Source organism: Suillus subaureus, assembly GCF_016647635.1.
Source record: "Suillus subaureus strain MN1 chromosome Unknown BJ212scaffold_43, whole genome shotgun sequence".
In the NCBI taxonomy this organism is placed as follows: domain Eukaryota; kingdom Fungi; phylum Basidiomycota; class Agaricomycetes; order Boletales; family Suillaceae; genus Suillus; species Suillus subaureus.
Window position 1 is genome coordinate 71,068 of NW_024538599.1, and position 21,433 is coordinate 92,500.

At 48.6% G+C, this 21,433-nt stretch overlaps 7 protein-coding genes across 7 annotated transcripts; 4 read left to right on the forward strand and 3 right to left on the reverse strand.

Moving 5' to 3' along the window:
* Nucleotides 1-113: 113 nt before the first annotated feature.
* BJ212DRAFT_1386764 (uncharacterized protein) lies at nt 114-1,519 on the forward strand. The gene is made up of 2 exons (XM_041336848.1): nt 114-597; nt 644-1,519. Exons 1-2 carry the CDS (start codon nt 324-326, stop codon nt 1,315-1,317), a joined length of 948 nt encoding a protein of 315 aa, XP_041188051.1. The 5' UTR covers nt 114-323; the 3' UTR covers nt 1,318-1,519.
* A 184-nt stretch (nt 1,520-1,703) lies between these two features.
* Nucleotides 1,704-7,160, reverse strand: BJ212DRAFT_1485572 (ABC-2 type transporter-domain-containing protein; the record flags this gene model as incomplete). Its single annotated transcript, XM_041340999.1, has 20 exons — nt 1,704-1,799; nt 1,855-2,111; nt 2,161-2,258; nt 2,309-2,673; nt 2,724-3,075; nt 3,128-3,292; nt 3,344-3,459; nt 3,517-3,631; nt 3,680-3,796; nt 3,856-3,959; nt 4,009-4,380; nt 4,436-4,651; nt 4,704-4,899; nt 4,951-5,172; nt 5,227-5,322; nt 5,379-5,697; nt 5,752-6,011; nt 6,071-6,500; nt 6,564-6,778; nt 6,826-7,160. The coding sequence occupies 20 exons, from the start codon at nt 7,158-7,160 to the stop codon at nt 1,704-1,706; spliced, it is 4,446 nt and encodes a 1,481-aa protein (XP_041188052.1).
* A 570-nt stretch (nt 7,161-7,730) lies between these two features.
* BJ212DRAFT_1281947 (L-Aspartase-like protein) lies at nt 7,731-9,150 on the forward strand (the record flags this gene model as incomplete). Its single annotated transcript, XM_041331658.1, has 2 exons — nt 7,731-8,063; nt 8,116-9,150. The coding sequence occupies 2 exons, from the start codon at nt 7,731-7,733 to the stop codon at nt 9,148-9,150; spliced, it is 1,368 nt and encodes a 455-aa protein (XP_041188053.1).
* Nucleotides 9,151-11,522: 2,372 nt separating this feature from the next.
* On the reverse strand, nt 11,523-12,489 carry BJ212DRAFT_1386774 (uncharacterized protein). Its single transcript, XM_041336849.1, has 4 exons — nt 12,399-12,489; nt 12,171-12,345; nt 11,984-12,110; nt 11,523-11,922 (listed from the first exon to the last, which is right to left on the reverse strand). The coding sequence occupies exons 3-4, from the start codon at nt 12,087-12,089 to the stop codon at nt 11,669-11,671; spliced, it is 360 nt and encodes a 119-aa protein (XP_041188054.1). The 5' UTR covers nt 12,090-12,110; nt 12,171-12,345; nt 12,399-12,489; the 3' UTR covers nt 11,523-11,668.
* A 604-nt stretch (nt 12,490-13,093) lies between these two features.
* On the forward strand, nt 13,094-13,875 carry BJ212DRAFT_745528 (uncharacterized protein). Its single transcript, XM_041343969.1, has 3 exons — nt 13,094-13,361; nt 13,420-13,641; nt 13,701-13,875. The coding sequence occupies exons 1-2, from the start codon at nt 13,174-13,176 to the stop codon at nt 13,628-13,630; spliced, it is 399 nt and encodes a 132-aa protein (XP_041188055.1). The 5' UTR covers nt 13,094-13,173; the 3' UTR covers nt 13,631-13,641; nt 13,701-13,875.
* Nucleotides 13,876-15,433: 1,558 nt separating this feature from the next.
* On the reverse strand, nt 15,434-17,699 carry BJ212DRAFT_1580317 (uncharacterized protein; the record flags this gene model as incomplete). The annotated part of the gene is made up of 3 exons (XM_041342275.1): nt 17,325-17,699; nt 16,848-17,277; nt 15,434-15,703 (listed from the first exon to the last, which is right to left on the reverse strand). Exons 1-3 carry the CDS (start codon nt 17,540-17,542, stop codon nt 15,434-15,436), a joined length of 918 nt encoding a protein of 305 aa, XP_041188056.1. The 5' UTR covers nt 17,543-17,699.
* A 234-nt stretch (nt 17,700-17,933) lies between these two features.
* Nucleotides 17,934-19,778, forward strand: BJ212DRAFT_1485575 (uncharacterized protein; the record flags this gene model as incomplete). The annotated part of the gene is made up of 20 exons (XM_041341000.1): nt 17,934-17,973; nt 18,023-18,041; nt 18,093-18,171; nt 18,230-18,239; nt 18,289-18,388; nt 18,438-18,447; nt 18,499-18,516; nt 18,568-18,593; nt 18,645-18,670; nt 18,720-18,754; nt 18,812-18,836; nt 18,890-18,901; nt 18,951-18,966; nt 19,019-19,058; nt 19,111-19,211; nt 19,261-19,320; nt 19,372-19,399; nt 19,451-19,584; nt 19,632-19,677; nt 19,734-19,778. The coding sequence occupies 20 exons, from the start codon at nt 17,934-17,936 to the stop codon at nt 19,776-19,778; spliced, it is 870 nt and encodes a 289-aa protein (XP_041188057.1).
* Between the last annotated feature and the right edge of the window lie 1,655 nt (nt 19,779-21,433).

A 21,433-nucleotide genomic window follows, 5' to 3' on the forward strand; every position in this document is an offset into this window, starting at 1 on the left:
TGACACACAGCGAGCAAAATGACAGAGCAAATGGAAGGCACGAATAAAAGAGTTTAAACAACAATGGTGTGATTGACGCATGGTTGGTGGAATTTTGAACGTGTATGTCACGTGCTTTGTTTTTCGGCTGTCCACGTGCTTTGCTTTTCGACGCGTTCCGGAGCCTGTCAGCCGCTTTAGAAGTCCTCCAGGTCGCTGTCAGCCAGGTTCCACTGGACAGTATGAAAACAGTCCAAGTATGAATAATATGACTTCGCAACCACGATCATTTCGTCTCCGTCGTTTTCACGACGATTCCACGTTCTTTACCTTCAAGCGCCCGAATGATGTCCTTCAGAATCATCCTCATATCTTTTCTTCTCCTTATCAGCATAGCCCATGGCAGTCCTATCGAACCACCCAGAGATAGTGCCCAAAAGGTAGAGACTGTCCCATTCACCGGGGTTAATCCCACAGATCCAGGCCTGGCACACGGCCCTGATGGCCTCCGCCCCGCCTCAGCTGCAATGGCAATGATCATTGGTGCTGCCCAGTCCAAGGGGCATGATGCTCCCGGCACCATACTCACACCCTACGAGCAGTCCTCACACCACCTATGTCGCTCCCACTGCTTTGTTCATTTCCCCTACGACCCATGCGACAGCCTCACCCACCCCCAGCCTCCGCTCCTCCGGAAGTACAACTGGGATCAGCCCCGCAACACAGTCAAATCCCTCTGAGCGCAATGTCCTCGTTCTCGCCATCGTTGTTAGCACCGTCCTCGGCCTCTTGGTCTGCGTCACCGTCGGCAAGTACACTCTTGAGTACCTCCGGAAGGCGAAACGCAAGTTACGGCTGTCGCAGGAGTCTTGGGGACACAGGGAGAGGCCATTCCCTCCTGAAGTGCCCGTGTCAGACACAGAAGTAGAGCGCCAGAGCTTGAAGACATTCTCGTTTCCAGGCCAGCCAGCACGCAAGGACGTGCATGACCCCAACGAAGCATCATCCAAGCCCACCATGCGCACCCGGTTTAGCAACCTAATCGCGTACACTGCGTTCAGACACCGTGATCACGACAGCGTTACTACACAGGATACTGCTTCCTCCACACCGTACCTTCTTAATGTCCCGGGCCATTCAGATCACTCTCGCACCAGGAGCACACCCATCATCACTCACGATGACTCCATGGCTACTATGAAACCTGCCAGGTTCACGGAATCAGATTGGGACATCGCAAGGTCATCCTATCGCATATCACAAGCCAGTGGCAACATCCCAAGCTCCTTGCTTCCTTCTAGAGGCAGTAGGTTGTCCAGACTCGATTCGACGTGGTAGTCCTGTTGGACCAGGGGTCCCCCAAGGTCAAGAGTCGCACACCAAGAGCCTGTCAGCTCTTTCCATAGCTTAGCCAGCAATTAACATAGGTTCCAGCTTGTCGATAGCGTACATCATCATCATCATCATCATCATCACCACTTGTCAGCTTTGCTCTAGGCTTCAGCCGCCAGCCCCTGCTCCACTGTCAATCCATTGTATTTCGGAAGTTACTTCTACTATAGTCAGGACCACAGGAACGAGAGCTCGTAAAGGATTACGGAACGAAGCAGACGTGGTATCTAATTACACAAATTATCAGATGTATTGAATGAGAAAAAGAACGAAATAGGTATGTGTGCAAGTGAGGGTGTATAAAATCATTAGGTTCAGATCAGCATGATGAATTACTTCCGGAGACTAGCAAGTTTCTGCTGCAGACCGGCCAGGGGGTTGCCCTTGCGGATGCGGCAGATGTACGTGAGCGTGAAAATCGCAAAAACCTGCAAAGGATGCCGGTTAGCTCAATGGAAGCACTCCACGACCAAGAAAACTTACGTTGAAAGCAGTAATACCGAGCATGATGCCTAAGTCGCGCCAGTGGTGAGAAGCCTCAATGTTGAACGCGGCAAACATATAGTCGTCGGTCGTGCGGTAAGGGCAGAACAAACACTGGGACGTGGCGTCGGGATCGGCGAGGTAACCGCCGGCATATGTCATGAAAGGATCCAAGTATTCGGCACAAGTGGATCCACTGGGAGGGATAACGGGGACGAACTCTTGCGGAGCACAGTTAATGTCAGTGCCACCAATAGCTAAAGAAAACGTTATCAATCGTGTACAGACTTCTTTCAAAAGACGCACCTTGACCAAGCAGACCCTCGATGAAGTAGGTGAACGGAGAGACGCGGTACATCCATTGCCACCATCCAAGAGCACGGTATGGTTGTAGGACACCGTTGCTACAAAACAGTAAGGACGAGATCATACCACACGCATCTGCAATACTCACAAGATGACAACAAATGAAAACAGCGCACTGAATAGAAGTGACGCGATCACAGCACTTGGAGCCATGGAAGCGACTGCCTGCGCGATAGTGGTGTAATACATGGGGAACACAACGCCATACATGAGGTATGTGTATCCCGCGCGGTCGTTGGGGAACCCGACGGTCCAGTACCAGCAGAAAAAGAACAGCGAAGAGCACATAATATTCCATGGGAGTTCGACCAGAATCTGACTAACAAGGAGTGCAGTCCAGTTGTACATCCTGCTTGGGCGCTCTCTGATTTCATAGATAGACCGAATGTCGATGAACATCGTCTGAAGCTGCTGCGATAGGGGGACACAAAGCACCGAGGCTAAAAAGATCGCCTATCAAACAGATTAAAAACTTCCGTCATGTAATGCAAAACAACACGTACAAAGAGCTTGTTCTGGGTACCCTGGAGCGAATCGCTGGTCTGGTAGAACGTGAAGCCAATAAGTAAACCACCAGCAATGCAGAGCGCGAACTTGGCCACGAGGTAGGTTGGATTCCGCCAGTATGCCTGGAAATTACGCTGTGTGAGGGCCATGAGCTGGTGATGCCACGACGTCGCAAATTCGGTGGGTTGTGCTGCTTGAACGATAGGGCGAGCGCGGCCTTCATTGTGGATATTCTCAATCTCCTCTTGGACTGTAGCGGCCTCAGATGAGTTCTTCCAAATGGAGTGCCAGTCAACCGAAGTCGACGCCGTTGCACCCGCGCCAATGACATCAAGCATGTACTCGGCCCTGGAATAAGTTGTCAACTCAAGAAGGGAAAATACAACCAAGAAGCACGTACGGGTTAGCGTCAGGGTGGCATCGAGAAGCACCGTTGCGCTCGAAATAATTAAGCATGGTAGAAGACCCTTCGCCAATGTCACCGAAGTACACAGTCTGGCCTCCCTTCTTGAGGAGCAAGAGACGATCGAAGACCTGGAACAACTCTCCAGAAGGTTGATGGATGCTAAGGCAGGATTGAGCAAATGGGCTATAGTACTTGCCACGTCACGCTTACGTGCAGAGAATGGCCTGGCCGTTATTGGCAAGCTCGCGAAGGAACTTCATGATGGCCCAAGCAGACTGAGAATCAAGGCCCGAGGTAGGCTCGTCCAAGAACAAGAGAAGCTTTGGCTATATCACCCGCACCATCAGCACATCGTTCGACAGCGATACATAACAGGGACGAACCTTGGCAGCGAGCTCAACACCAATAGTCGTACGTTTGCGGTGCTCGACACCCAAAGACCCAACAACGGCATCAGCATAGTCCTCCAGGCCGCACATGACGAGGCACTTGTCGACGCTGAAATAATATTATGGGCCCGCGGTAAAGGAGGCAATGACAACTCACTATTCTGCCAACTCAGCCATAGGAACAGTCTCGGGCTGGCGAAGATGGGCGGAAAACAGCAGAGCCTCTCGCACAGTAGACTGAGGAAGGTGAGTGTCCATTTGCTGGCAGTAGCCACTAGTAAATAATTTGCTTTAGCACTTAAAATCATTCAAGTTTTCAAATAGTGCACGTACGTCTGTGCCTGGAAGTCCGCAGGGAGGGGTTGACCACTGACCAAACGATCACCAGTCACGACACCGACATCAACACGCTGTGCCAAGACGTTAAGGAGCGTAGTCTAGAAATATGTTAGACAGCAATGATACTCGGACATCCAAATTCCTCACCTTTCCAGCGCCTGATTCACCCATGAGGGCTGTCAGCTTTCCAGGAGTGACGAAACCAGACACATCGTCCAAGAGTCTACGTTGTGTTCCTCCGGAGATGGGAACCGTGTATTGCAAATGCCTCCAAGTAAAGATATCCATCGCCGAGGGCCTATCGAGTTCTGCAGCACTGGCACCCATACTCGAAGGTCCGGTAGGTTCAGGGTGAGCACCCTTCTCCTCGTCCTTGGACTCATCAACGGCCTCAGCGGCGCGCGTACCCTGCTTGAAAAGCGTGACAGCGGTGTCGAATGCAGAAGCAGTATTGAATTCGGTCGCAGTGAATAGAATGACGAGGAAGCCAACAAAGAAAACACAAACGACACCAAAATCCTTGAAGAGCGCGAATTAGTGAATCTCTATGCCGGAAAGTCATTCGTGGACTTACCCTCCAAAGGTTGCTGTAGTAGTAATCATAGGACAGTTCCGCGAAGAGATTACCGTCGACATAATTCTGACCCGGCCGAGCACCGACGGTAGAGCACACCTGATTCGCCAACGAAATATTTGGGTATGCGGGACCCGAGGGGATGAGCATTGAGCAGGTACCGTTCAAAGTGTGGAACTCGTTCATTAGCAGAGCCTCGAAACCATATCGCACGGGCTGCACACTAGTTGTGAGCGCGCAAGCCTATGATTCAAATCAAAAAACGCACGTTGATATACGTGATCCAGCGAAGAGCACCGGGAATGTTAGGCTTGGGAATGGTATACCCAGTGAAGAGTGCCACCACCACCACCACGACACCAGCAAGAGATGTAGCCGCAGATTCAGTCTTAAAGCAAGCGGCAACCATTCTAAAGAATGCCTTCATGGTTGTAGTCATAGCAAAAACGAACAGGAAGAAGATGCTTTATCTACATTCAGCGAGACTAAACAATTGCATCACATGTAAGACTCACAAGAATTGAGATACCGTTCTCTGAAGGTCGACCAGGAGATATAGAATAACCGCGAACACAGCTTGAATAATGAACGTGAACGGTATATCGACCATTGTGTGTGCGAAACTCTCGATAAATGGGTAGTACATCGCTGCCTTGTGGTGCCGGAGCACAATTGGACGCTGAGCGAAGAGAGCCGGAATTTCTGCCATGGACGATAAAGCACCGAAGAAGAGAGCGCTGAGGACAAGTTAAACATATACATGTAAGCAACTTTGGAAGTAAAATACGCACAAGAACAGGACACCACCACGAGAGAAGAAACCAGAGGTTGCATCGGGTAGCTTCAAGAACACGGTACCCATGATGATGGACTGGAAGATTTGCACACTGGAGCAAATCTGGTGGTCAGGTGATTAATGGACTAAAATTGGCGGCACACATACGCAAGGTTGACAGCTACAGTGCCCCAGTCTCCCTTGATGATCTGCACGCGGCGCATCATGACGGCCCGAACCTGCATAGGAATAGAGATTGTATACGAGTGCCTCTTTGGAGCTGTGTCAGCGTGCTCCATTACGGCACTCTGCCTGTATGCATCCTTGCGCTCGGGCTTCCCGACATTGTGGAAGCGGTAATTCTCAACAGAGTCGCGGTTTGCCTGACCAAGAGAAGAAGCAAGGAATGCAGCGGCCATCTCCTCCGACGTTCCAGGAACTTTGCCCTCGAAACCGTCACGAATTTTACGCCCGCTTGGGTTAGTCACTGGAAATCACTGGATAAACAGCTGAATCTGTTCTAAATCAATATGGAACATACCGGCCACGAGGAAATCAGCAGTGGTCTGCCTATCTTGCGGTTCGTATCCCATATCGATGAAATACTGACGCGCCTCCTTAGCTGGACCAAAGTACGCCATCTTGCCCTCTGAAATGACGCATACTTTGTCGAAGAGGTCGTAAAGTTGCTCCCCTGCTTGGTAAATAGACACGATAGTGGTAAGACGAGCTATGTCCGTGCCGATACGTAGCGCCTGAACAAACTCAAGTGCAGTGGACGCATCGAGACCACGAGTGGAGCTAGGATAACATTGTTATTAGCACTGCTACCAGCGGACAATAAACACACGAGAACTCACTTGTCCCACGCACCAATAAGGGCACGGCAAGACAGTGCTTCTGCGATCGAGACACGTTTCTTTTCGCCTCCTGAAACACCACGAATGGCAGCATCGCCGACAACAGTGTTTCGGGCATGACGAAGACCGAAGATGCGCACAAGAATGTCTACCACATCACGATTATATTGTTCACGGGATTGGTCTGCGAACCGGACATGTGGAGTACGCGTTTTGATGGCGAAAGATAAGGTTTGTTCGACAGTCAGGGTCGGAAAGTGGACATCATCCTCAGGACAGTAAATTACATCCCCACGGTACTGCCTTGCGATATCTTCGGAGGTGAAGGAGTCGTAGCAAACTTCGCCCTGCACAGCATGGTATTCACCACGCTGGTTTGCGATAGTCTTGAGGAACGTGCTGCAACCGGAACCAGGTCGTCCGAGAACCACTGTCACAAACACGTGATTAGCGCGAAATTTTAACTTTACGTTAATTTATCAAAGTGACTAACGGAGCATTTCACCAGGTTCAACGACACCCTCGAATCCTGAGAGAATATCCCTGACAGGCGGGTTGCGCATCGCAGAAATATTTCTCAAGATGGCAGCAGGATTAAACATGGAACCAATGGTAGGCTGCAAAGAGGCGCGCGCGCCGACACCGACAACACGGAGACCCTTGAACATAACGCCAAGTTCACGGCCCTTGATAGACTCCTCGCCACAACTAGTAATATGTCAACAAAGGCAACAAAATTTTATTGTAAAACTCACCGCCTGATGAGGTCCTTAAGTGTGAGTTCAAAATCGAAAGCGTCACCATCGCGCACAGAAGTTACAGAGGATGAGCTTGGGGTGTCGACCTCCATCATAGGTGAAGCAGACATGGAAGGCTTGGTTGTACTTTTCCGACGAGAGCTTTCCCGACGATGAACTTGAGAACGAGTGGAACGTATTGACATTGAACGTTTGAGTTCGCTAACACCAACTGGGTCAAAAAAGTTGACTGGAACGCGTGAGGGAGATGAGGGAGCGGCTTCGTGAGCCTCATCTTGGTTGGACTCATCCTGAGGAATATTAGTTTCCAGCTGGAGGCCCGGAAGACTCATTATGAGGAGCGCAAAAGAAGGGAAGGGGGATAGATGATGATACTAAAGACAACAAGGGCGAACTGGGAGACTAAATAGTCTACCGGCAAAGGCATTATTTCGGCCAGGGTGATCAAAACGGTGCTCATCCGACCGAAATACGACACCATCCACGGAAATCACAATACATTTACCTCATGAAACCGAAGAGTATAATGTCCTCGCGGACTTTTAATATCAACGGCATCTGAACGGTAAACCCCGACGAGCACTGCAGGACACAGCGCCATATCCATGCCCGACATTATGCCCGACCCTTGCATTCGTCACCGTAGGCACCCCGAGCCATCCCCGAAGACTGCCATGACGGACGTACTCGGCGTGGGGAGCGACGTTAACCGTGAACCTGCAGACGAGCGCAGGTCGCAGGCGCAACTGAAAATTTCCAATACGTCGGTATAGATGCCTTCGAATTCTCGGATCCTTCCACTTCTTTGATTGGGAAGCATGATAACTCAGTTAAAAACAAAATATTAATGGAATGGTGAACCTCTTCATAATCACTGCGATGCACTGATAACAAGCATATCCATGTCGTCTGTAACTGATTCTGTCATCTTTAGAAACATATTCTCTACTCCAGCCATCTCCTCCATCTGGTCAGACACACAACGCACTTCCTATTATCTCCTCTTCGAAGCATCCTTGGCATCTGTCCAGGCAGATATCGGAATCATTCCTCGCCAGGCTGCCGATGCCATCCTCGCCTTTTGCCATGTCACCAACATAGACTTTGATGAATTAAGAATTCAAACAGAAAAAATAGGTTATCCCGTCCTAGGGGTAGTCAAACAAATAGTCCAGAATGTAAACACTATTCAACCTGGTCTAGGCGAATGGGCTCACTGGGGTGCTACCACCCAGGTACATTACATGCGCTCTTGTCATACTGGGTTTCAAATCTTTTTTGTCTCAGGATGTCACCGACACCGCAACAATCCTACAACTTCGTGATACTCTCAGTCTTATCTCAGAGGCGTTGGACGCTATTACTTCGGACCTCCGCCGTCTCTGTCAAACTCACAAAGCAACCCTCATGGCAGCTCGCAGCAACCTTCAGCAAGCCGTACCCATGACCTTTGGCTTCAAAATGGCCCGCCTCCTTGCCACCTTCGAACGGCACAAACAACGTCTCGCCGAAATAAAATCCCGTCTGCTCGTGCTCGAGTTCGGTGGCGCTGCTGGGACACTCGCCACTATCAAAAATGGTCGGGGTCTCGAATGTCAAGCAGCCCTTGCCAAGAAACTGGGTCTATCAGTCCCAGAGATTGCATGGCACACAGAACGTGATCGTATCGCCGAGGTTGGCGGCTTTTTCGCCCTTCTCACCGGTACCTGTTCCAAATTCGCCACGGACGTCAAGCTCATGATGCAAACGGAAGTTGGAGAGGTCTCAGAGCCATTCTATCCACACCGCGGCTCCTCCTCGACGATGCCACAGAAGCGTAATCCCATCTCCAGCGTGTATATCACTGCCATGACCGCGACTGTCCGTCAGCTCTCTGCAGCGCTATATGATGCCATGGTTGAGGACCATGAGCGCGCAACGGGGCCTTGGGAGATTGAGTGGATCGTGCTCCCGCAGATCTGCACTCTCACGCACGCTGCATTATTGAATACGTCCGAGCTCATTACAGGTTTGGAAGTGCATCCGAACGCCATGAAGAGAAATTTGGAAATCACAAGAGGCGGCGTGGTAAGTGAGGCTGTCATGATGGGCCTCGCTCCAAAATTAGGACGACAGTTTGCACATAATTTGATTTACGAACTGTGTAGGCGGAGCGTCAAAGAGGATCTCCCTTTGTTGACACTGCTCTGTGCGGATGATAAAGTCCGGGAGAGTGGGCTATCAAAAAAGGAGCTTGAAAGGCTCTGTGATCCAGCTAATTACACGGGGCTGTCCGTGGAAATGGTTGATCGTGTTTTGGCAAGTACCCACCCCTTTCAGTAAATAGGACATTGTCCGCCATCAGTTAATCCATGTGTAGGGCTACAATGAGTTGAAACGAGTTTCATCAGCTGTCGTTTATCACTTTCCACGTTCGTTAATCATCACACTAGGTCGTACACGCCAGTCTTGGTAACCGGTCAGTACTTGATACCGAACACACAGCACCAGAGCCGCACGTCCCGAGTCATCAGACTATGCACATCAATCCTTCCCGTCTTATCTATCGCACTGGCCCAGATTTACCAGAGTCTGATGAGATCGTCTGACGGTTGACACAACCCGGATTAAATAGCTGATAGCATCATGCATTGGCGCAACTTTGGCCATGGCTTCGAAGCACTGCGAATGATCAATCAGAAGATGCTGATCGACTTCATGATACAACTGATTATTATGAAACGAGTAAGTATTATTTACAGCGCTCACTCTTGATAACAGCACTTCATCCATGAGAAGTCATTCGCAGCTTCTTTGTTTGATGAATCTGGCAACCGCCCCTCGTCATAGCATCTGATTAAGGCATGTCACATGCCAAGGCACAGTTAAGCGATCCATCCCGTACAAATCCCGCAGGATGGATATTTTCATGGACTGACCAATTACCACAATTAGAAGCATGGCCTCTTGCTGCTTCAAGTGACAAGCGCCCAGGCGGTGTCAACGAACTCGAGCTTGCTTTCCCACTTCTATGGGTGTGCTCGCAGACGCCTGCCTCAAGAGGAGAACACAGAAGTAGGCACTCACGGCGGATCAGACTTGCTCAGGAGCCAGACCCCCTGGGCGCTACTATGTGGGGATCGAGGGCAAACTTCGATTGGCAAACAAGCGTGGGGGACGGTAGAGATAAGAGATGACCTTATCAGAAAAAAAACACAAGATATCATATTGCATAAATAAGTGTAAGCGTCCTGGAACGTGAATAGAACAATTCGCCATTTCGCTCACGTCCCAGGGAGTTTTACTTACTGGAATTGCATGTAACACACAACAAGATTGATATAGTAAGAGCCTGTATAATGATGACAAGTGGATACAAGAGATCGAGACGTGGACTGAATGGCAGGAGAGTGGCTGAGCTTGTTCGGTCCAATAGCATTCGCAACAGCATGCCTCCCGGTCCTCAAACGAAAGTGGTGCAATAAGGGCTTCTGACACCACTGTCGGTGTGAGAGAACCTCACCTTGGCGGTCAACATACCGATGTTAAGGCGAGTTGGCTCATACGTTTAAACGAGAAACTGTGCGCCACCGTGGTCGTGCCACCCGGGTCTTAATTTTGAAACTTGAGCCTGCAATGACTCCGAGTCGCATAGAGTACCATAGCAAGGTAAACCTCGTTCGACTCTACGCCCAGTGTCACAAACTTCCTTCTGTAACTTTGTGGCCTTTCAAAGTTAGTGAGGCACGAGCCAAGGAACGAGGGGATTTTCCCGTGCGAAAAAGCTTGTCAGAGGGCGTAATTGTGTCCTAATGCTATGTCGAAGCTAACTATTTGGGTGAGCGTGACGCCGTGGAGCAGTCTTCCTGCGTATAGTTTCTGATGGAAGGAGAAGTAAGAAGTGATGACCAGTGACCAAGCGTACTAGTACTGAAGTTTGTACGTCATGTACTGGGTGTGAGCCGGAGTCGGGAATTGTCCCTCGTGGGCTGTGACAATCTAGGGACGTCTAGAATGGGTTATGGATGAATCTGGGATCCAATTCCTCAGCGCCATAAAACTCGCTGCTCGAAGTCTGATGCGAAGCAGCAGGGACGTAGCTTCGTGGTGAACCGACCTAAGCGTGTCCACCGTGGGTGTGCCAAGAGTTCTAGTAGTACTGTGGCTGCAGCCATCGGTGCCGCAGATGCTAATGATGATGATAGACGCCGGTTCTTCGATAGATAAGCTGTCGCTTCCCACCTTAGACTCGGTTGAGCTCGAGGTTTCAGTTCGTGTCCGGTCTACCGTTTCTCATGCAGGCTGCGTCAATCTTCGAACACCTAGATCGGGGTATGTGCGACTCTGAGGATCCAATACCTCAACGCCCCAAGTCATGTCGCTGCTCAAGTCGGATGCAAGCAGTGGAAACATGTGGACACCCGGGTGCAGACCAAAGGAGGGGCAGTATGAACGTATACAGTTACCCCACTGGTTCCACTACAGACTGGAAAACATCGAAAAAATATATTCATCACCAAATGTTCAAAGCACTGGCACCACCATTTTGTGGCGTAAAGTTGTCGTATGATAAACATGAGCGTACGTTCCGTAGTGCCCTTCCGTGTGGGTGATGATATTGCTCAATAATCATAAGGTTCGACGTTCAGTGCAGCGTCGAAAGATATCTGATATACAGCGTACTCCATTAATGGGGACCTTAATAAGGCTGGTATCCCACATATGCCTCGCATGACCTTCGAGGGATTCAGCCCACCATCACAACAACAAAAGGATCAAGAATCACGAACTCACCTCCGCACAGAAAAATCTACAATAAATCACGCAGTATGCGCCAACTTCTGTTCTCTCCATTCAGTAATCACCGTACGCCTCTGCGCAAGCATAACCGCTGCACGTTCGTCCCACAGGTATGCCCAGCATAACCATTGACAATGCATGTCCGCCGAGGTCTGCTCACGACGTCAGTATCAGTATCATAGCTGTGGCATAATGAATGTTGTGGCGAATGAGGGCACTCACTCTGCAAGAGATTTCTCTTCTTTATTCCGAGCTGCCCGAAATGCGCTGCCAGTGCAAGACCGAATAATGAGAAACCAACTATCGTGCCGAAAAGTGCTATCGTCGTTTCTGTTTGGTGTAATTTCCACTGGGCGGGCTGAACTGAACTGTGCAGGTGACGTCGAGCTTGACAGAATAGCGCTCAGCAAGTTCTTGTCAAAATCTTGCAACAGTCTAACTCCGTCTCGACCACGAGCTCGCGATAAGTGCAACGTACACATTTGAATGGTGTAAGCCCTGCGGTAGGTGGTATCGCAATGTCTATAATGGCATTACTGATGGTTTGATCTTGTGAATGATAGTCCGTGAATGAGTGTGAGAGGTAGTTAAGACTTGTTCCCCAGGGAATACTCTTGTTCCGCATCATGGAGATGATTCCGTGGAAGGTGATATAGACGATATTGGGAGAGATGTGAATGGTGGAAGAGTATGGCGTATTTGCAGAGCACTTTGTGACTACAGCCCCATATCAATAATGTAAGTGCTATTTCGACTCTCGCATACTGCCATCTTAACACGACGGCCGTCAGACAGTCAGCGTAGTTTGTAGGCACCATTGATATCGTTGAGCCAGCGTGGGCCAGACGCTAAATTGAACGCGACAACAAACAAACATGATACCAAATTTTGACCAAGTCATCTGGCCTATTTCTCTCCTCAAGACGCCAGATCTGCTTTCAATGATGAAAGCATTCAGCGAGAGGAGCATGAAATTGCTCCGTGAGACCTACACATTAATATCCTTCTCTTCGTTCAAGTTCTCCCGTCAACTTGACGCCGACAGAACCAGCATACATCCATCGGCTGCCAGTGAAACTTCTGCGACAAGTCTTCTTGCTCATTGTACACGACACGCCATGGCCAGGTGCCAGTATCTTCTCATTAAAATAAAACATTATTTCGCTTAATGTTGCCAACCCTCCCCTAGTCTTCACCAGAGTGTGCCGTTTTTGGTGAGCTGTTGCACATTCAACGCCAGAAGTCTGGTCGCGCATCCTGGTCATGCACCTGGGAAAGTTAAACATGGAAACCATTTCTTCCATATTTCCTCCAGTGTTGGTTTGCTCACTCTGGCAGGCTGCCCCTCACCCTTTACATTCTTGACGATTCCCATGAATGCAAACGCAATTGGATTAAACCAGTAGCAAATTCTCGACTTCTCGATATCCTCTTTTCTGAGAGCCAGCGTTGGGAAACAGTGTTTATGTCACCCGCGCAAGGTTGGAATTCTGGCTTCAACACACCTCGGTTGAGGCGGACACCTGGCAAGAGTTTATCAAGATAATTACTCGACTTCATCTTCCCATGTTCCGGAAATTGACTCTGGTGGGGGCGCCGGAGAAACTACGAGTCGATTGTCTTTTGGTGATGCTAGCAGTTGCATCCTTCCAGGTGCCGGTGGTAGACTTTCAGACGGGCACAACGCTGAGCACAGTTCATATGAACAATATTATGTCATTGCTCTCAGTTGTGAGAGAGGTTACTTATCATGGGTAAGTACTCTGCTATCTCGCCCCATGCGCTTGATCATGCAAACCTTGCCGGGTCTAGACACTTGCTTCAAATCGAATTCGCGACAACTAGGGAAACTGAAGCTACATTTCTCGACGTACACACCGATGAATTCTGTCATGCCTTCGCAACAGATGCGAATATGTGGACCTCAGATTACATGTCGACTCCGAGTACAGAAGTACTATACCTCACTCCAGATTTCGGCCTTCCGTCTCTCGTCTTGTTCATTTTCGCCAGGATGAAGTGATTACCTAGTATGTGAGTGTAATAAGATTGTGATTTGGCAGGTGCAGATAAATGTGGAGCTTTATCTTTAGCTTGCGATGTCATGATAACGGTGAGTTGCATGTCCAATACTTTTTGGGGAAGTCGGATGGGTCGCAACATTAGTGAATAACCAACTGCATGCCCGATCAGGTGCTGTTGAAGGGTGCGGGACGGTGTATGGGGCGCTGCGCAGTTGACATACATGGTTGGTTGGTTGGCTGACTTCTTGAATGTGTTTGTATCAAGTGTCAGGGTACGAATCAAAATTTTAGAGTGGACGCACCCCTTGAAGTGGAGCGCGAATGACATCACGTAAGACTCGGAAAAGTTCGGTGACGTTACGTCCACCTGAAGTACTTGGTCCAGTAGATCAATTATGAAAACTGAAGTATTTCCCTTAGGTGACGACGTCGTCAGCGACAATATGGACGACGGTGAAGCGAACGATGGTCATTTTGCAATTTCGTGGAGTCTCATTTGAATAATCACTAAATAATCATCAACGGGTGTATATTTTCTTTCATGTCCTCACCGCCTCACCGCTCTAATACGATGCCAGTCAGTATCTGCATGTCACCAACACCTGGATGGCACTCATACTCCCCTCGCGTGCAATAGGCAAGCACAGAACATGTCCACAAAGCAGAACCAGTCAATCCACACGCACTGGACGAGATGGCTCAGGACGTGAGGCACCCTCTTATCTATTTTCATCCCCGTTTACATCAAACGCCTAGCCAAACGCGTTTGAAACCCTCAAAGACGCACTTGAGCGCCATCGTTCCTCTCGTACACACTGATGTTTTGCTGATGTCGCTCAAGCGCACCCACAACTTGACGCTCAGAAAGAAAGTCCGACCATACGCGCTGAGCAGTATTCCGTTTAAACAAACCTTGACTCAAATATTGTTGAGATCGCCTCAGTAATTTCCTTGGTGCAAAGTCGAACCCCTATCAACTTGCGATGGGTCCTTATAACGAGACTGAAAAAACCGCCCCAGTATCCGCCATGCCTGGCCGCGCTCCTTCGTCCATTCGTGTCAGGGCCTAGTTCAGATGGAGCCTTTGAGACTGTCGATAAGCCTCCTCAACTGACTTGCCCACTATTCCACAGCGCAGGTGGGCCGTATTCCATGCCGGTGGTTGGATCATGTTCCCGGATGACAGATTCGTCAAGTTTCTGGGACAAGAGTCGGGATAATTGCGATATGAAATGTTCACTGCATCACATCGAGTATTGCATATTAATAGTGGGGGATGCTTCCTCCGATATCTCATCGATTATCCAGCGACTGAAATGAAAAAGTCCAGGAATTTTCCCGTACTTTATTCAGTCATTGGATCTTAATGGCCCTTCGATACCTCGAAGTTGTAGTTTCTGTATCGGACTGTACCGCGCCAACAAGAGGCCTCGTTCAAACGGTCTTCAGAACCAATCGATCTATCAAGGCTTCATCGTCCGAAACCTGCGCTTATGGCACCACGTACCTTTTTGGTTCACCTCGCAATCCAGCATGATACTTTATCTTCATGTATAAACCCTATGATTTGCACAAAGCTCTGTACCCTCTCATTCTCATCTTCCGCGCTTTCAGCACTCAAGGGATACATGATACTGTCTCTAGTATACAGTCAGTCCCCTACGTATCATCTATACGAGCACGAGTGCTACTAGTTCGCTGATATCGTGTGTAGGAGCTTGAGAAAACTATTCCCTGAGGAGGAAAATTGTGCCAAAATCATATTGCACGATCCTGTCACTGTGGAGTCAGCATCGGGACTATCAGATCAACTCTGGCTGGTATATATCTCCACGGTCTGGGTGTTGATCCTTATCAGCTAGAGTAGTAGAGGATGTTGGAGACGCTCGAGTGGGCAGAGCAACGTCTTGAAGCTGAACGAACAGGGGTGGGCTATTCTCAACATATACGGTCTTTGCTATTGATGGTCGTTGGCCCTGCAGTTGAGGGCGGTCAAGAACTTTAGCTGTGACGCCCCAAAGGCAGCACAAGCACCTCCCTGATGAAGAGAACAGGCCGACATCGCTGCCACTCTGACAAGAGTATCAATCAAGTCGAGAAGAAGAAATACGCTGGCGAGCTCGGGCATCACAATAGGATGCCCTCAGTGCTGCTAGTATTCTGTGCGCTCACATAGTTCGAAGACACTCGTTCTTGGTTTTTTCCTTGTAGCAGATCAGCTTCGTTAACCTCATCGGTGTTAGTCACTTGACATAATACACGCAGTGAGGTAAGTTCAAGTTATCTGATTGCGTTCCTTCCGTAGCGGAACAAACCTATGATAAGCGCAGGTGACCACATAGTTATCTCCACGTTTGACAACTGCTACGTTGACGGCATCTTTTCAATTTTCCTCATGTCCGAGGTATATCCAGCAGCTCGGAAGTACCCCGCATGAAGGCAAACGTCACATATGTAGGTCGTGAGACATATTATGGCAGTTATGTTTTCGCCGTTTTCCAATGACGAAAGTTGGACTAGAGCACAAAGGAAACGTGAGTCGAAATAAGGAAAATACTATCCTAAACTATGACCAGGTGTTCAGGGACGTTATCTGTACGGCCATTTGACGTGTTCTTCTTTCGACGAACTTAAAGGGACCAGTGCCTACTTTGCAGAACAAAGATGGTAAGTGAAGCGTCTTTTCGACTTTGGCCAAAACGTACTGGTAGACATCCATGCAAAAGTGCAGTGATTCAATAGGTGTCGAGATTGAATTGTTGTCTCCGACTCGGTAGATCTCTATTAGCTACAAGTTCGACGTAGTCCGTGGAACAGACCAAACGCAGAAGCCAGCAGGTGCGAGTGGACATAATATTAGAACGGACAAGAAAACTAGCTGAATGCATTTGTCGTTTGTGCCTAGAAGTATATCCGTACTATGTATATCCTGCAAGTCATGTATGAGAGATGGCCAATCGCGTCAAAAAGTAAATCACTTGCCGGATTTGCGATGGAGTGAAGGAACAATCAGACAGGTGAATCATTCTAGGCATGCATCAAGGGGAAATCCATTTAATTCAGGGCAAGGGAAGCTCCCGCAAAGACCAAGATGGGAGCTGCTACTAGTACTACAAACGGTCCTAGCGCCCTAGCGTTGACAATAGAATTGGGTTTCTAGCAGTCCATAGTGGCTAGGACGTCCCTCAAGCGCTGTTCTACGCTATTCCAACGCACGTGGTCAGCCAAGGGCATACGGAAATGTTTCACCGCAAGGACCATCTGCCGTGCGCACTTGTCCACATCAATGCCTCCGGTACCCGTGCCCAGCCCTGTCATCAAAACTGTCTGAATCTTGAGATGGCCCTCCGCATCGGAGGCTTTATTCCATCGGTCGAGTTGCACCAAAAGAGACCACATGGTATTATAAACAAGATCTTGGTGCCAACTGACATCATCTGGTGCGCGCATCGTAGGTGATATGGCAAGAGTACGTGCATTCCACGGGTTGCCTGCTGAGGTGGCATCATCAGGAAGTGGGACGATCATGCAGGAACCAGGGGGGATGTAACCATGCCAGACGTCTCGAATGTAAGTCTGGCAGTGATCAGTCAAGTGCCATATATCACCCATTCCCTTGAGAATACGAGAGAATTGATAATCGATTCTAGTGTGGGTAAATGGAATGTCCTGAGAGGTCAGGAACCTACTGACCCGCCATCCATGATTCCAAATGAATTTGCAGGAGACACTACGCAATCACAGCGCAAGCGTTTAGGATCTATCTCCTGGACTTTACCCTCTATGACTGTAAAGGGAGAGTCGTTTGGGTCAGGAAAGTATTCTTCGATGGCGCGTAGCCAAGCATTGCACAAGGATTTGTTTACTACAGATGAGTTGGGAGCTACGAGTGTGAAATTTAGCAAGTCCATTGAGTGCCGAGGACCAAAGAATTCGAGGTAGGTAGCGAAGCGAGCAAGTTGCTCTGATCAGACGCCTGTCCGGCTACAACCGGGGCATCTCCTCGGATTCAGGTGTAGTGATTGGCCGAGCAAGTTCCGGAAGCAAGTCAAGAGACCAGTCATAAATTATGAAACAATTAATATTAAATTTAAGCTGAATGAGGTTTGATGCATGAAAGTACTGTTTTTGGCGGAGGTCGGAATACACCTTCCATGTAATTTAGCTTCTCTAGTCGTTCATGTCGTTCGTCGAAGCGCTCCGTAGACCACGGCACGTATATCCATCTCAATCGATCCTCAACTTATCTTTTATGTCCCCCTCATCCTCTCCTTACTCTTCCATCCCTTCACGCTCCTTACCATGAACGATACTCTCTCCGTCCTAGCTTCACATTTCATTGGTTAGTATCACTTTCTACCCCTTCATAACACCCTACTAACCGCTATCAGGAGTCATCATCTCTAGCATGTGAGCTCATTACAGTGATCCTAACATCGTTTATCATTATCTTTTTACTAGGTTCTATGGCTTCACTCTCGCCCAGACCTGGCGGTATTTCCGAACTTATCCAAAAGACAGATGGTCTATGAAGGCCTTGGTAAGTACCACATATCATCCATCCCCAATTTGCAATTCTCAATCGTCTTTTCAGGTAGCTTTTCTGTGGTTTGTCACTTGAAACTCGTTGTTTTGCACTGTGACCCACATTCCCCAGGGCCTTGGACACAGCACAAGCTCGCCCTTGTCGCCGCATCAATATATCACTATACCATAGTTTGGCAAGGTGACATCACGATGTCATCGCATGTATCAAAGTATGTCATTTCCCACTTTGTCATTCTCCTTATATTCATTTTTGATTAGAACATTTGAGGTGGGCTTCTCTCGTTTCATTAGATCATAGTATCGTAACCACTCATTACAGGCATCAATGGGCATTACTGTAGGTGGTTCAACGCCCATCTTAATCAGAAGCATCCTCACTCTATCATAGTCAATAATGGCTTTTTTGGTGCAATTGTACGTCTCTTATTGTTCTTCGTGGCAATAAGTACCTATTCCGCTTTTCAGGACATATGCTCACCGTATATGGCGACGTGAGGTCTAAGCTAACAATCTTGAGATTCTACACTCATAGCTCTCTAGTTAGCTTTGGAAACATTCTAGTCACATTTTTCATAGTAAGTCTGGCAAGTCTGCATTCGTGTCCCCGTTCACTCATAGTACCGGCGCTACAGGTCCTTTTGGCATTGGCTGCACTAGGTAAAAATAATCTGCTGTGGCCGCGACATGGCTGATTCATGACTTACACACAGGATCTGGTGGAGGTACGCTCATATTCCAAATTATGTCATCTCTTACTCAAACTGGTCGCAGCAATGGTTCTCGAAATGTGAGTTTGCTTGGTCTAACACCGGACTAATTGATACTCATATTTCTCCCAGTGTCCGTGATCCCCTGTGGGATAGCACTCACGTCAGCAACGTAAGTTCACCTTCACATCTCAGCCAACTTCCATACCTTACGCGACCCTCAGTTGCCCGCTTCTAGTTTCTACTTGTCTTCGATGGCGTGTGACTTCCTCATTGCCGCTACCCAAGTGTACTTGTTTCACAAGTCCCGAACCGGGATAGGAAGGTTCGTCCCGTCTATCATTTCTCACTATTATGGGCTCATTTCTGTCAAGACTCGGTGGTCTCATCACCAGATTGACCGTGCTTGTTGTCAATGTGGGCTTGATAACTGCGTAATCGTGTCCCCAATACAGTGCTGTTCCACGACTGACTTATCGTTTTAGTGTAGATGTCACACTATTTCTCATACTGGTACGCATCTCGACAGGATAGACGATCCCACTCACAAACTCTCCCTTTCAGTTTCTCGTCTGCCCCCGCAATGGCGCCTTTCTTGTACCATACATCCTTATGAGCCACTGTGCGCCTCCCGCTTTATCTTTCATCATAAACTTATCCACCCGCATTGTAGGTTATCTAAATAGTTTCCTCAGTGTGTAAGTCCGTTTTCCCACCTCGAGAACCGAAGCCTCACCCCCACCAGTCTTAACTCTCGTCTTGAGCTACGGGAACTGGTCGATAACGACGACGTAGGCAATCTTGTTCTTTTCTGGTGCTGACCGTACCTGACGCGACGCCATTACAGTACGCCTGTCCCAGCATCTACACCATTGCTTCAGAACTGGCATGATGTGAACTTCAAGTCCCTCTAGCATGCTTCCCGCGCCGCGTCGTGTGATGTCCATGAGGCATCTTTTGAAGCTAGCTCCGATGCCGCCCTACATACAATCCCAAGTCGAACCCTCTTGTAGGACATAAACACTGCATTGTACATTATTGCACCCAAGCACACGCATCATTTCACCGCGAGTTGAACTGCGAAATCAATAGATATTTGGTGTTGGCTGGCATATGCAAACGATGTTGAACTCAAATACTCAGCAGGTCGCTCCGTTTTATTTTATTGGGGAAAAGCCTGCCGTAGAAATCAAAATAAGTTCAGACAACTGAGTGTGAGTTGCCGCTATCAGAGGTTCCAGAGGATCGTTGAGATCGTGCTAGGATGCGCTGATCCAATTGGCTAGTGTCTCCTGGACACAAGCTTCTGAAGGAGATAAGCGACATCACGCCCATTGGCAATCGATGCGAAGATGATGGCGGCTGTATATATGTATGCACTTTCACTTTTAGCGAATGGTAAGATAGCCTGACAAGTGATTTGTAAGTTTTGCAAGAAGATTGGAAATTCAGTAACCTGCAGTCGAGTCGTCCAGGAATGTTAAAAGATATGCTGCTCACTCTGCACACGCCAAGCTTGACGCAGCCCGTGGAAAAGGACCGTCGAGAAATGTTCTCAATGATGTAGTCAGGTATGATTCGAGAGCGTCGTCGAGTTTACTTGCCAACAGGACAGCCCGGCGTGCAGTCAGCAATAGGACTTGAAAGTTTGAGGTCCCACCCAAAGATCTGGACAAGGTGCATGTAAAACATCGTTAGGTGCATTGTATCGACGTACCACCACGCAGTCATTGTATATAGAATGAATGTCCAACTTCGTGAGAAAGCGCTGGAGTTGACAGTAATGAAGCGGTCAGCGACTTCGTCATGACGCGCGCCATCGAAGGTATTGATTCCGAGCTGAACACGCTCATACTATGCCTGATGTGCGAAGTTGTAAATATCAGCGCCGATGAGTGAACCTACTAGGCGCATGATCCTCGCCTCCAAGACACGACACGCGAGTTAGGACAAGTAGAAGACAATTCTTTGACGAGTAATATCGCCTCTGCATTGAAGAGATGGCCTGATGTACAGAATGAAGCAAAAAGTATGGGAGAAAATTTTGATATACTTTAATGGATAGAAAATAATGGACGGTTTCTGAATATTTATTCGTGAACGGTCAAATACTGTCCTTGCGTCCAGGAGGTATCCTTTTACACAGTTGGCAATGCCTTTCGATATATAGCCAGTCAAGGAGGACTGAATGCTGACGGACTATATCACAATGAAAGCCAGCCTTTCGTACTAAGGGACTCGTGTTGGCATCGGTATTTCTCGATCGCATCCTGAAGAGTATCGCCCCCCTACACCTAACAAATGAGCGATTGACATAGGATTCATAGTCACTGGTATCTGTATGGATATCTTGCCTCAGTAGGTCTTCAGCGGTAGACAAGTCCCCGGCGAGGCGTCCAGTGCATTTCGGATTGTCATGTTAATAGTGAGAAGTATGCTCAAACTGGGTTATGAGCGCCAAGGATGGAAACATGCTTTTGATTTCACGTCCATGGGTATCGCTCACTCTGGAATCTTATTATCACAACCTCCGCTGAGGGTGTGCTT

What these genes read in the sequence shown, in the direction of transcription:
- BJ212DRAFT_1386774 (XM_041336849.1), bottom strand. Translation starts at nt 12,089, where the DNA reads ATGTGTACGTTGCACTTATCGCGAGCTCGTGGTCGAGACGGAGTTAGA. An exon ending in TCTGTCAAGCTCGACGTCAC is followed by an intron (nt 11,923 to 11,983) that starts CTGCACAGTTCA and finishes CGACGATAGCAC; the next exon opens with TTTTCGGCACGATAGTTGGT.
- BJ212DRAFT_745528 (XM_041343969.1), top strand. Translation starts at nt 13,174, where the DNA reads ATGTTCCGGAAATTGACTCTGGTGGGGGCGCCGGAGAAACTACGAGTC. An exon ending in AGAGAGGTTACTTATCATGG is followed by an intron (nt 13,362 to 13,419) that starts GTAAGTACTCTG and finishes TGCCGGGTCTAG; the next exon opens with ACACTTGCTTCAAATCGAAT.
- BJ212DRAFT_1386764 (XM_041336848.1), top strand. Translation starts at nt 324, where the DNA reads ATGATGTCCTTCAGAATCATCCTCATATCTTTTCTTCTCCTTATCAGC. An exon ending in GCAGTCCTCACACCACCTAT is followed by an intron (nt 598 to 643) that starts GTCGCTCCCACT and finishes CCCATGCGACAG; the next exon opens with CCTCACCCACCCCCAGCCTC.